General features: G+C 43.6%; 1 protein-coding gene across 3 annotated transcripts in view; it reads right to left on the bottom strand.

The window, feature by feature from the left end:
• The window catches only part of triob (trio Rho guanine nucleotide exchange factor b), a 75,732-nt gene that overhangs the window by 47,283 nt on the left and 15,374 nt on the right, over positions 1 to 13,075 (bottom strand). For 2 of the 3 annotated variants that reach the window (XM_037453113.2, XM_037453111.2), the window contains exons 3-4: positions 776 to 850; positions 400 to 514 (exon numbers count right to left, since the gene is read on the bottom strand). In XM_037453113.2, the coding sequence (XP_037309010.2) occupies positions 400 to 514; positions 776 to 850 (190 nt within the window). Of the gene's footprint in view, positions 1 to 399; positions 515 to 775; positions 851 to 7,931; positions 8,014 to 13,075 lie in introns of those variants that run through there. The other variant, XM_037453112.2, reaches the window with a different exon arrangement.

The raw sequence follows: 13,075 nt of genomic DNA, 5'->3' as shown, positions 1-13,075 counted from the left end.
AAAAAGTTTTTTTCTAGAAACTCAGGAGGATATTAAAAAAAGGAAAAGGGGGTTAATATTCACAGAGAATCCCAAATGAAACCCTCCTCCGTCTTTGTAGCCTCAGGTCAGGCCTCAGCGTTTTAAATCAAAGCAAGGTGAGAAAGTCTGACTCCAAAAAAAAAGCACTGAGATGAGTGTGAGTGAGACTGCACAAAAGGCCAAGAGGGGGGGTCAAACTCAAATTGATTTTCAAATTAACCCAGCATCAAGAAAAAGCTCTAAAAAGCCAGTGCATGTGCAAACGAGTGTGTGTGCGCGTGTATGTGTGTGTGTGTGTGTGAATGTTCAGTTTGAAACAGTGTGAATCCGGCACTGAAACGCTGTCTATTGGTTTGTTAGTGAGTATTGCACTCCTACCTGGGAACAGTTGCCAGGTAGGCTATAAGCCTGCGCAGGTCTTCGGGTCGTATTCTGTCATGGTTGCTCCGTGCTGGAAAGGTGAGAACGGGACCTCCGCGTCTGTCCCTGCCACCTTTAGATATAAATGTAGACGATGCAACCCACAAAGTGAGTAAAGAGGGGTCTCAATGAAATTTCTGTGTAAATTATTTTGCTACTGTCAATATAACGGTCTAATACTTTTCCCACATCAATCCTGTGATATGCAGGTGAAAAGCCTTCTTTAGTACATCACATGATTCTCCACTTCTTTCTAAATGATCTTGATTCCTTTGCTACACATGCACGCTAACACAAAAAGAACCATGCAAGATGAATATTGCATGCATCTGACCTGAGAGGAAGGCAACCTTCTCCTTGAGGATAGGAAGCACGTCGATGGCCTTCATATCCTCATTGCGATGGAAACCTTAAACACACAGAAAAATGGAGAGGTAAGCTCCACCAGGCAATCAACTTTAATCAACTTCCATTGACATCATCTTTAAAAGGCAACTGTGTTACAAACATGGACGTACACTTTGGGCAATACGATCAGCTGCATACCTTTCCAACCATAGCTATGCTTGCTTTAATGGGTTAATAACAGGAAGCAAAATGGAGCAGCTCAACATACAACCCCCCACCCCCACCCCAAAAACACACACACAATCAAACAAACACACCCAGACACTAGAAAGTACCATTCTGCACGTTTTCATTGTAAAAACACGGCAAATGCAAACAGAAATAATCGAAGCACTGGTGCAGACAATCATTCAGAGCTGAAAGCTATAATGCTGCATTTACAAAAAAAACAACAACGTGATCAATCGTGATATTACAAGCTTTGCCCCCCAAAATACGAATGTATGTGGGTGAGGAGGATGTGTGTGTGTGTGTGTGTGTGAGCAGGCGTGGGGGTGTGGGGCCCATCTGCAGATGCATTTAGCTGGTGATGTCATCAGATGCCGCTCATTCAAGCTGTGAGTCATCTCCCTCACATTCACACACACAGTATACTCCTTTACATAAGCACATGGGCAACATAAGGAAACATTTATTTGACGTGGGGTGCTAACAGAAATCCCTAATCATAAAGAATGCCGTCGTTTTAAGCTCCTGTTTGTTAAAAGGAGCAAAGGGGTCAACGAGGGAAGGAAGTACCGTCGAGGAAGGAGCAACAACTTTACATAAACACTGTGCTGCTTCGACAGTTATAATCTAAACATTTATCACACCGACGCCGGATGGAAATTAGCTAAGTAGATGGGCTTAGAGATTAATCATGCACTCAGACACACACGCACACAAACCACAAACATACACAGACCCAATGCCCTCAAGTCAGCCAGGATTCTAAATGTATTTCAATCTAAAGTTAAGCCTCAACTTCAGACGGAAACTGGTGATTACTCAAAGTTGAGTATTGCCTCCTAATATTAGTATAATTTCAGCCCACAGCTTGATAAGTGAGAAAAGAGGTAAAAAGACCACATGCATCATTAAACCTATGAATGATACTTCCAGGTCGCAAATGAGTTACAAACTGACGACTTGAAAAAGAAAAAAGGGGATGCGATGGAATGCAAGTGTAACAACAGAAAGATGGATAAACCAATAGATCGGTCTACCCATAGACAGACGGATTGATAGAATAAGATCACATAATAAATATCATTTGAGAAAGTAGTTGGAGAGGCACAAATAGATTCAAGTCAGACAGCTAAGAGAGGACAGATCAAACTGCCATGTGCAGCAAGACAGAGGAGTCTGCAGAGAAGGCTAAATACCTCCTACACGTTTTAAGGGCTCCTCTAATATCCATTTCATTCACGGTCTGAGGGAGTCAGGAGCAGGAGTCAGGATGACTGCACATAAGCTCTGTGCAGCAAGTGGCCCGACTGGACACGACCCGACTCAACAGCAATGTCACAACTAGCCGAGGGGAGATGGGACCGAGGCAGCAACAGCGATCGCGTTCTCATTCCACGGTCGGCGGGAGGATGGAGAGGGGAAGAGAGCGGGAGAAAGAGGGAGGGGCTAAACAGAGTTGAGCATCAGCACCACAGGGCCCAATCAGAGAGAAACAAGGCCTCCTCTTGCACGTTGTGCGTTGGCACATGCGTGTCTTTGTGTTCCTGTGATGCGTGCCCCAACACATTCCTCACTCCGGTGGTTTATGTAAGACCCTGGCACAGAGCCAACCCCGCCCTCCATTATATTGCAGCTGCGCTGCCTAAACTGCAGTTCTTACCGCGTTAGACGGAATGTGGCGCAAAGGCTGGACAGTTGTACTGTGCGTTGCAGGTCGGAGGCTGCAGTAAGACACACACGAGTTGCACATTTTAAACCTGGAAAACGAGATCTTGCCAATCAGGTAGTTTGATTCTTGTCTTGCACTGATTATAAAAATCAATACAGCTGTCCATGCATGAAGTTTTTTCCTTGAACCTGAACACAGTAAAAGTCAAAAGAACAATAAACACAAAGCCTTCCAATCTGCATCATGTTCACATGCAGCATTAAAGCACATATTATCCTCCAGAGATAAAGTATGACCCTGTACGCTGTGATTCATGAAATACCAGCCTTGCCTCTGTTCTCCACACACCGAAACACACAGCCACACACAACAATCTCCTCTCTTCACCACACGCAACCCCTCCTTTACAAGTCTGCCAAGCATGAAATAAAGCTTTTCAATCACAGACTTCTTGTTCATAACACGCTCATAATGAGAGCAATCCATTCCACTGGCAGAACATACTCCCGGCTCTGTAGAATGAGGCAAAATGCACAACATTCGTTCTGAAAATATGAATATTATGACGACTTTTGAAAAAAAACAAAATCATTGACTGACTTTTGAATTATTCTAACAGGAAGCGCAGTGTTTCCCCGTGGTTTACAACTTGGGGGGGGCAGTGGTCGGGCAACTGGTTCAGCCAGCCGGTGGATAGTAGTCACTCTGGTGAGCTCACACATATTCACCACATATTCATGTCAGCGTGGAACTGCCGTGAGTGGGAAAATAAAAAAAGATTGAATTTGAGTGGGGGGGGGGCTACTAGTTGAGGAGATCATTGGTGGTGGATCATAACGATGCAGGGGGGTCGAGTGACTGTCATCAGGACATGGACAATGAAAGGGACCACAGCAGTATGCCCTGTGGAGTCTGTTTATTCTCAGGTTGGCTTTACACACACACATGTAATGAATGATATATTGTACACCGAAGCTCTTGCTTGTGAGCTCCATGAATCCATTATTGTTTTCTTACCCGGGTTCAGGTTGAAAGGGCAGCAGGCTTAGCATGTTATTCCAGATGTCCCACTCCCCAGCAAGGTTTTCCTGCTCTTACCTGAAGACCCTAATGTATTCCCCAAATCAGAAGAAACATATAATCGAATGTTCTGGGTGGTTGAAAGTCACAATCTGATGAAGCCGAATGAACCACATCATCTGCAAAGAGCAGAGACACTATTCTGAGGTCCGCCCCCCCCTAAAGGTGCTTCTTGTTTGTGAACATCACAAACGGAATCAGTGCCTTTGAGCTAACCCTGGAGAAGCTTGGAACTACTTACTTTTGTTGCTTTGTGTGAATTTGTAAAGCAAAAAGAGAGCGACGGGCATTCTTAAATCCACATAGCTGTGTTTCAGAGGCAGTTCAACTGGACAAAAATCCTTTTGCTCTATTAAGTCCAGGCTGAAAACACTCGTGCTGATTTCTGCACACTACAACAGAGGAGATTGTGTCCGCACCTTTAACCAGTTCTTCACGCCACGCAATGAAAACACCGCCATCCTTAAGGATCCGCCCTGCTTTGCAGACTTGTCTCCGGGGGGCTTTTGTGCGATGCAATGGGGATAGAAAGCGCTACCAAAAATGGAACCATGCGCCGGGACGATGAGCGTCAGAATCCCAATTCACAGCCCTTGAATGAACACGACTGTCCATTGCCGTTGTCTCTCCACAGCACGTCGGAACAAACGACCTCAGTGAAACGTGCCAATCGCTTTGCTTCCAATCCTTCAGACCACAGGCTAGACTGTACATGGTGCATCGGCACGGCCCGGGCACACCGCATCATGCCGATCCTCTGGCTCACGACCTTGAAGCTCAAACCCAGAGCAATCACAAGCTGGGCTGAGTGTGTAGTAAAGCAGGAGAGAAGGACTCATACAGCAGGAGTCCTACAGGACAGGATGACTACGTTCCGTATCCAGACATTGAGAGCAGGATTCCTTATGAAATGCATAGCAATGATGTACACGCAGCACTGGGCCAGCACTGCCGGCCACTGCACAGATTCAACGAATGGATGCGTATTATCAATCACAGCTGTACAAATGTAGGCCCTTTGTGAGAATTTGCTTTCTGCTACAGCCAAAGATTTACAAAGCACATGAACATGATGGATTTCAGATGTCCCTCATTCTTAAGTCCTGGGTCAGAGCCCAGTATGTGAACCTCGCTAGCAGAGAGAAGAGAGAATTGGGAGGTCTTTTTTTGCACTGCTCAGCCTGGTTTGGCTCAGTTTGGCCCAACTTGGACTGGCTTAAAGGAAGCGTAAAAGTGGATAGGTTCAGTCATTACTCTTGAGTTAGAGAGTGTTGTCACTAGCCCTGTTGTTGTGACACGGTTACCCTCGTGTGAGTCCGTACAGGTATGACTTTGGTAACGTCCTGTTCTTCTATCCGTCCTGACCTGTGTTTCACCGTGCAATGAACTGAGACCGTGTGCAGGTCTCTAAGAATAGTGCTTCCTCGGAGGGACGTGCCACTTCATCAGCTTTTTGGTGAAACAGAACCCAAGCAGGCAGCACGGAACACGCCACTCCAGATCTTCAAGGGAATTCACTTCGCCTGCAAACAACATCAAAATCTCACTCTGACAAAAGTAACATCAGTGTCTTCTTGGAAACCTCTGAATGTCGTAAACAGTACTAAACTGCTGACTTTCACATTTCGCTGTTGATTTAAAATAGGAATCAGTTGGCTCTTTCACCCAAGAAACTCAAACATATCTACTCCCATCATGTAACTTCCATGCGGTTTACTACTAGTGCTTAAAACCATAGTATGAAGGTATATCATGCTGCCGTTTGCCTATGAGTGTTTGGTCGAGTCTACATAATGGGCAACATGTTGCGAGCAGGGTGTTTGTCATGCCCCTCGTGTGACAACCTCGACTAGAATAACCGTGAGCGTCTGTTGCCACGGTGCAACGAGGGGAATACGGTAAACAACTCACAGCTCTTTTTCCCCTCTTGTTTTCCCCACTGCTCCATTTTGCAATCTTTCTCGTGCTTAAACTTCCTATCCTTTTCATTTAACTATTTTCCTATTTTTCACCCACACAGTCCCCCCCCCTCAGATACAAATCCACTTCTAGCAGCCGTTACACTCCAGTTCTGTGACCTTCAGCAGGGGCTGGCAGGGGGCCTTGGGACTGTGGTGAGCTCAACTTTCATCAGGTTTCTCGTATTGTTGTTACAGTGTGGCTTACAGTAAAAATAACACTTTGCTCCTACCACAACCCCTCGACCTGGATCTGACCCCTATGCACAGCAAAGAAGGGTATGAATAAGTCATAACAAATGGGAAGGGTAGGAAAAAGACGGCAGATGTGATGGTAGAACTCGGGCCGGGCCTGTGTTTGCAGCGTGGAGCGTTCAGATAAAATGATGCCGCTCTCCCTCCACCAAAGAACTGTTATTATACGTTTCTATAATAATGTGTTTAATCTGAGCAGCAATATACTGAGTTACTTTTGAAGTTCAAATAGGCTACATATAGTATATAAACAGATTAAATATTTTTTATATAAGAATATATTTACCAAAGATTTTAAAATACCCACATGAGAAGTTCCCATGGCACAGGGTCATATCTTGGTTCTATTCAACAAACATTTCCATACTCCAGAAAATACAATTTAAAAGTACTTGAATTACTTGAAATTTGAAATATTAATTCAGTACATTTTTCACACTTTCCCTCAAAGCAAATAATCTAAATGTAACTGAGCACCATTCCATGTGTATAAATCATTCAGAATTGAACAGAATACAATCTTAGAGAAGACAGAGTGAAACAAACATATCTATCTGAATATGTATTATTGATGAAATGAAATAAAATATATATATGTTCTTATTATAGTACGTGTCTCGTGGCATGTGACGTCCTACCATCCTCTAGCATCCCTCTCTGTATTCTCCCCTCCTTCTGTTGGCTCTATTGACTTCTGACATTCTTAGTGTCCCTCTAGGCCATCACTATTGGCAACCCTCTGTGCCACTTGCCATTGCGTCATGCTGTATGTTAGTAGAGGTTTGTGTCGTCGCCCCCCCCCCCCCCCCTGCAACAAGGCATTATTTGAAAGGATAAGTAGACCAACAATCTGCAGTTCTGACCCATCTGGCTTGGTCCGAAACAGAGGACTGAAGCAACAGCTTGTTGTCTTGTTGTTATCAACTGGCCGCAACTCAATTCGGTATCGATACAGCACTTAAACCGAAATACAATTCTTCCTGGGGTGCATGGAAAATGGTAAATTACAGTGTGTATGGATATATATAGTGCAATGGTCCTCTGGATGGCTAGTTTTCATTTCCCCTTTACAGCTGCAACTGGAACACTACATGAAAGTATCAATAAGCTTTTAGTGGGTCTGACTTTTCAATTGATCTTAATATAAACGTGTCCTGTATGAGGACAAAATGTTCACTTCATCACTTCATATTTTAAGCGAGGTCTTGGGACACGTACTCAAAATTAAACTTTGTCGAAGGCCTTATGAGTCCTTGCTCAGCTCGCCTTGTTGTGATCCCATTCTGCAGTGCTGTCCCTCTTGATGAATAACACTTCATTCCCTAATCGCTTCAGAGCTACTCCTCAGATATCTGCAATTTATATTGCATTCATTAAGAAACAAGTCGTAATGATTAATTTAATCATAGTATTTGCCAAATCCACTTATCTACTGTACAATCTACCGTAGTTTGACGTCTGGCCTTTGTTTAGGGTGTAAGCTCACAGTGCTGGTTGACTGGTGTAGGTTTACTATGGCTGGCTGGCAGTAGCTGTGCAGGCTTGGAAACTGTTCAAGTAGGGTGTTGTTTTTAGCTATTGCACAGCCTCAACATTCAGTGTACATAAGCCGAACAGAATGCGCCGCAAGTAACTTTCCTTTCTATTTATAACTTATTGCAACTAAATCAGTTTTATTTCCATGGACCGTAGCACAGGCCGAGCTGAGCCTGATGACCTATTTACTAAACTAAAAACAGGACACCTTATGTATGAGGGATTGCGGTGTCTAAAAAGGGAATAGTGCGTGCTTATATTACCTTTTGTGTCTTATTTGCTTTCTTTTCATCAAAAATGCCAAACATGAAACCCCAAAATACACAGACATGAAATAGAATAATCTGACTCAAAGTAAAGATGTTTCTGGATAAAAGCAACAGAATTCTGTATATTAATGATAGAGAATACTCCACCTGAGAGTCTGATCAGTGTTTTCCCAGCCTGGGCGTACTGCCAGCGATGGTTATCCAGCACTGCCATTATAAAGCAGACCTAGCACTGTCAGTCCAGGCCTACTCTACTCAGGTCTACGGTCACACGACCAGCTTCTGCAACCGCACCATTGTTGTACAGCATGACGAAGAAGCAACCGAACAACAGCCGTGCCCTGTATTGGCCAACACCCTGCCACCCACTGAGCTGCAAAGAGCCAAATGCCCTGCCTGCCTGCTTCTTTTCACCAAATGGCTTTTCTTTGCCGTGTACCCCCCCCCGTGTCACTAACCCCTCCCTAAAACAAGATTTAGTAACAAATGCTGCTTTGCATTAAACAGTTTCTCCCTTGTGTGCCCGTGCAGCCACTCACAGGGAAAACAGTTAAGCCAAACCACACAGTTGTGTCTGTGTGCTCGGCGGGTGACGTAGGCTTTAATTATGATTTCTGCTGGTCAATGTGAGCGTTTGCCCTGTGGGGAAACTATGGACCTCCAATGTCAATAACGTCGTCCTGATCATCTGAACACCAGGGATAGAGACTCTAGCCGGGGACTTGGGCTCAAGACACACCTGGTAGCTAATACAGCTGGTGCCTAATATGCTACAGAGGTTTGATCCATGAATCGCTTGAGGTCTTCCGACACAGTGTTCTTAAACTAATATCAAAGATTACTTGATACTTAAAGCAAGCATACACTAGTAATGCATTTAATCATGTATAATCATGTGTAAGACTTGAAATGTTCCCTTCAAAAACAATCCAACAATATCTTTATCTGTGTGTAACTTCATTGAGACCAAATTCTCTTAGTGTTTAGCTTTTTGTGAGTATGCCTAAATTTGATTCAAATACGCATATTCACTTAAAAAAAAACAGAGACTTGACTAGGATCCAACTTCTTTGAAACAGGAAACAAAACAAAGATCTTGTTCACGGTGTACTCTGAGAGGGGAATTAAGCTTCTTTGTTGTCTCAAAGGGACATTCGGGGGATTACCATTATTTTACAAATTGTGAGGAAAGCTCTGATGAGCTCTAAAAGTGGCTTTACAGGATATGGATCTCAAAAGCAAGGTCAAAAAAGTCCTGATCCAGCATCTAAAACAGCAGTACGTTGTAATCAAAGTGTTGTCATAAAATGACGACTATAATATTACTACTACGTATTTGCATTTTTGACAAAAATGTGTATTTACATGCACATTCCATCCATATATTATATTCTTTCCACAGCACTGTTCAGGGACCACCTACCAACTTGGCTAGCAGTCTGACATGGTTCCAAAGTCAGCCGACCCTTCCTGTCCTTGAAAAGGCCCGCGTAGTGAAAACGGAGGAACATGGTCAGACGGGCCATATTCTGTCTGACAGATAAGAATCCAAAATGTGCTAAAGCGACAAAAAAAAAAAAATCTAAGAAATCCTGTGGTTATATTCTGCAACTCGAAGATAATGGAAATCCCCCAACAAGTCCTCTGGTTTTGGAAAATGATTATTCAAGGAAGAAAGTTATGCCGCAACAACTCCAATAACGGCCTCATGCTGATGGCGTTCACGTCTCATCTGGCGGTGTGAGAGTTGACGACCTTCTCTTGTCGCAGCTCTGCCCTGCTGTCTGTGCATGAAAACAGGCCAGGTCGCGTATCTGAATGATCGCGTTGGAATAAATAACCGAGCGGGATTGTCGCCTCTGAGACAGAGGCACGGTTTGGGGCAGTGCGGGGGGGAGTCAGCTGTGACAGGGATATACACACCAATGAGTGTAAGTCAAGTCTTTGCAGATGGAGATGACATGTTTGTTTATTTCATAATGGAACATTTTGCATCTGTGTTACAGTAAGCCTCACCATATCTCAAAGTCTCCACTTAATGTCATGCTTCTGAGTGTAACTTTGACCCCTTTTATGACCCCTTATCCCCTTGTGACTCAGGGATGTTGACCTTTATTAACCTGCTGTTTATTATATTAACAAATAAGTGTATTAACGTATAATAGACCATGAATTCAAGAGGAATGGAGTATTCTTTTTCACTCAAACATGGTGACCTTGGGAGAAGCCTCCGTACACTGTCTGACTGTTGCACGTTACTCTTTTACTGTGGCAGAGTGAGACTGTGACAGAAGTAGTCAGAGTGCAAGGGAGTGACACTCAAAAAAAGCATAAAATCCCCTTTTCAGTGCTGAGCGTCCATGTGCATGTGTCTGTCTGTAACCCCTCAACAGTATACAGTACAAACTGGCCAGTCAGCTGATTTGCATCAAACATCAATGAAGTAGAGAGTGGGGACGCTTTGTACGGCTCAGGGAACACTATTCATCAGCTTCCTCGGTCCACGTCGGGCTCCGATTGTCCCACCGCACAAGAAAACCAAGCCAATAAACCACAGTGCACCGAATTACACTTGACAGGCAGGGTGCAGAAGGGAGAGAGAGAGAGAGAGAGAGAGAGAGAAAGGATTGTGTGGGCCTGTGGTCCAGCGTGTTACTAACTGCCTTAGATGAAAAGAGAGAATAGGAGGAAAAAGCAAGAAGAGACGGCGCTTAAGACAAAACCATGTGGGCTGTTCTCCATTCATTTTAGACAGTAATGGCCCAAAGCAGAAGGGACTTGAACTGATGATCTCAGACCAGAGGGAGAAAGTGAAAAGCAGAGGGAAGATATGTTACTTATTGTAAGTCGCTTTGGATAAAAGCGTCAGCTAAATGACATGTGATGTTATGTAATGTAATATGTCTCCATCTTCCTGTTTTTCTGAGCAGCTTTTGGTTTCGCTCATAAAAGAAAATTATTGAAAATAATTGAGCATATTAAGCATAAGAGACGCAGCTTTTAAGGTTGCTGCATACAGAAGTCCACAGAGTGGCTGATAAAATCCAGCAAAAAACTCTAATACACACGCATAGCTCACAGCAAAAGATTATTTTTTGATAATGCATGGACAAGAAAAATGTCTTCCTGCATGGGAGAAAACATAAAGGACTATCTTCCTATTTCAGATCAGCCGAACCGTGTCCTCAGCTGACAGCAGCACTAACAGAGCAAAAGCTGAGCTCCGATAATAGGATTATTTACTACTACAAAGCTCAGGGACACCACACGCGTTAGGTTGACACTGGAATATCCACTTAGAAGAATGTAACTGAGTGAGATAAAGAAGAGTACAGACAGAAGGCTCTGCAAGCTACTTCTATTGTAAACAAAATACAAACGTCACAGATGCTTAAAAAACCCTGCAGTGACGTAGTGTGTTTCCTGTGTAGTTGCTGTTGTGAGAAAGGATGAGCTGTAAAAATGCTGGAGAGCAACCCGTCTGCCTTTTTGTTTTCATAAGGAGCATCTGTAATGAATTGCCTCTAACGCAGTGTTGCATGATAAACAGGGAATTGCAGTTTGTGATTTCTGTCCTAAACTATCATAACGTGTGTGTGTGTGTGTGTGTGTGTGTGTGCACCTGCAGGGCTTCCAGCTTGCGAAAAGCACGACAGTATCCTGTTTACCAGAGCCAGTTCCCAGAGGGACACACACACACACACACACACGCATCACACACGTGCACAGACCTTTGGTAGCTCTGGACAGTTTTATTACTCATGCCTGTGTGTATGTGTGTATGTGTGTATTTGTGTCTAGAGAGAGTTTGTGTGGATTGTATTACCGTCTTCTCTCCTGTCACCTTCTGCTCCTCCCTGGTCTTCTCCCTAGTTCATCTATTCTTTGTTGTCCTCCTCCCTGGCTCATCCTCCCTTTCTCCTCCTCCATGTCTTCCGCTGTATTACTTTGTTTTTTACCCCTTCTTTCCCCCTTTGACACTTTTCTCCAGTAATTTCCATTCTATTCATCCCTCTCCTCATTTCTCCTGTCTGCTGGTCTCTCACTAACCCCATTCCTCTGTGAGTAGATTCTCACTGGACTTGACCTCAACAAAGACAATGTCCTACTCAGTACATACAAAGTAGACGGGGAACTTCTGGCTAGGACTCCACAGCCTGTGTCCTAGCCAGGAGGCGACTGATCCCACGTCCAAGCACTGTTATTACGGCCCTGAAAACAACTGACTTGTGCAAACATGGAACCACGGGACTTTCGGATAGACCATCTGACTTACATGCATGGATGCACACATGCATGGATGCACACATGCATGCGTGCACAAACACACACAAAAAAGGCTAAGTTGTTGATTAAAAGAGAGCTAAGTTGCTCTCTTTTAATCATTAAGCCACTGAGACCTTACTTGCAGTGAAGAGGTGCCTAATGTCAAACACTCAATTTTATGTGCAAAATATTATGTAATTGAGTGCAAAAATAACAACATAAAGAATTGAATAAGCTGTGCATACTCGTGGGAGTATGTTTGCAACTTGCCACTGCAGTGATTTACCGCAGTGTTTTTGGAGAGGGAAATATTTCACACTAATTTAGCCTGCTGAATCATTCCAAATCAAATCTGAGTTATTTTCATATTCTATTTCGGCTCCCAAGTGTCTCACATTCTTACCATCCTCAAAGAGGACAGGAAAAGCGAAGGGAAACAGGAAAACGGATAGAGGCGAGAAAAACAAGTAGTGGGGACCGCAGCAGTAGAGCAAAAGAAAAGAAGAAACGTTGCTTCTAACTTAGGATATTCTCCTCGAGCCATTTAATTACAGGTCTGCGTATGACTTTAGGGCCTATCCTCCAAGCAACAAACAAAGAACCACATCTGAATCCGGTCTCCACCACAACTGCATGCAGATGTGATACCATACATGGCCATTTTATACTTTACATTTCTATCTACAAATAAATGAGATACAACATACTTTAAATGAAAAGCAAATCTTTGCAACAACATTATTTTGAAGGGAGAGGAACAGAGTACTAAGTCCCTGCAATCTTTTTCTCACACAGTAGGGGTCACCAAATACTCTCATCAGTACTCTTGTTTATGGACATATAAAAGCTAACAGATAAAAACCTTTTTGCAGCATATGTGACATCATCACTGGGTTACTGGAGAAACAGTCTGCAGTGTGATAGACGAAGACTCAGTTGAGGCCAGAAAACCACAAAGGTGACAAAAATCAATCAGAATGGCAAGATGAGGAGCCACAGTTACTGACATTATATCAATATATTTA

Source organism: Pungitius pungitius, chromosome 11, assembly GCF_949316345.1.
Source record: "Pungitius pungitius chromosome 11, fPunPun2.1, whole genome shotgun sequence".
In the NCBI taxonomy this organism is placed as follows: Eukaryota; Metazoa; Chordata; class Actinopteri; order Perciformes; family Gasterosteidae; genus Pungitius; species Pungitius pungitius.
The sequence above is the reverse complement of the archived record's forward strand: the minus strand, read 5'-3'. Positions and strand labels throughout refer to the sequence as shown.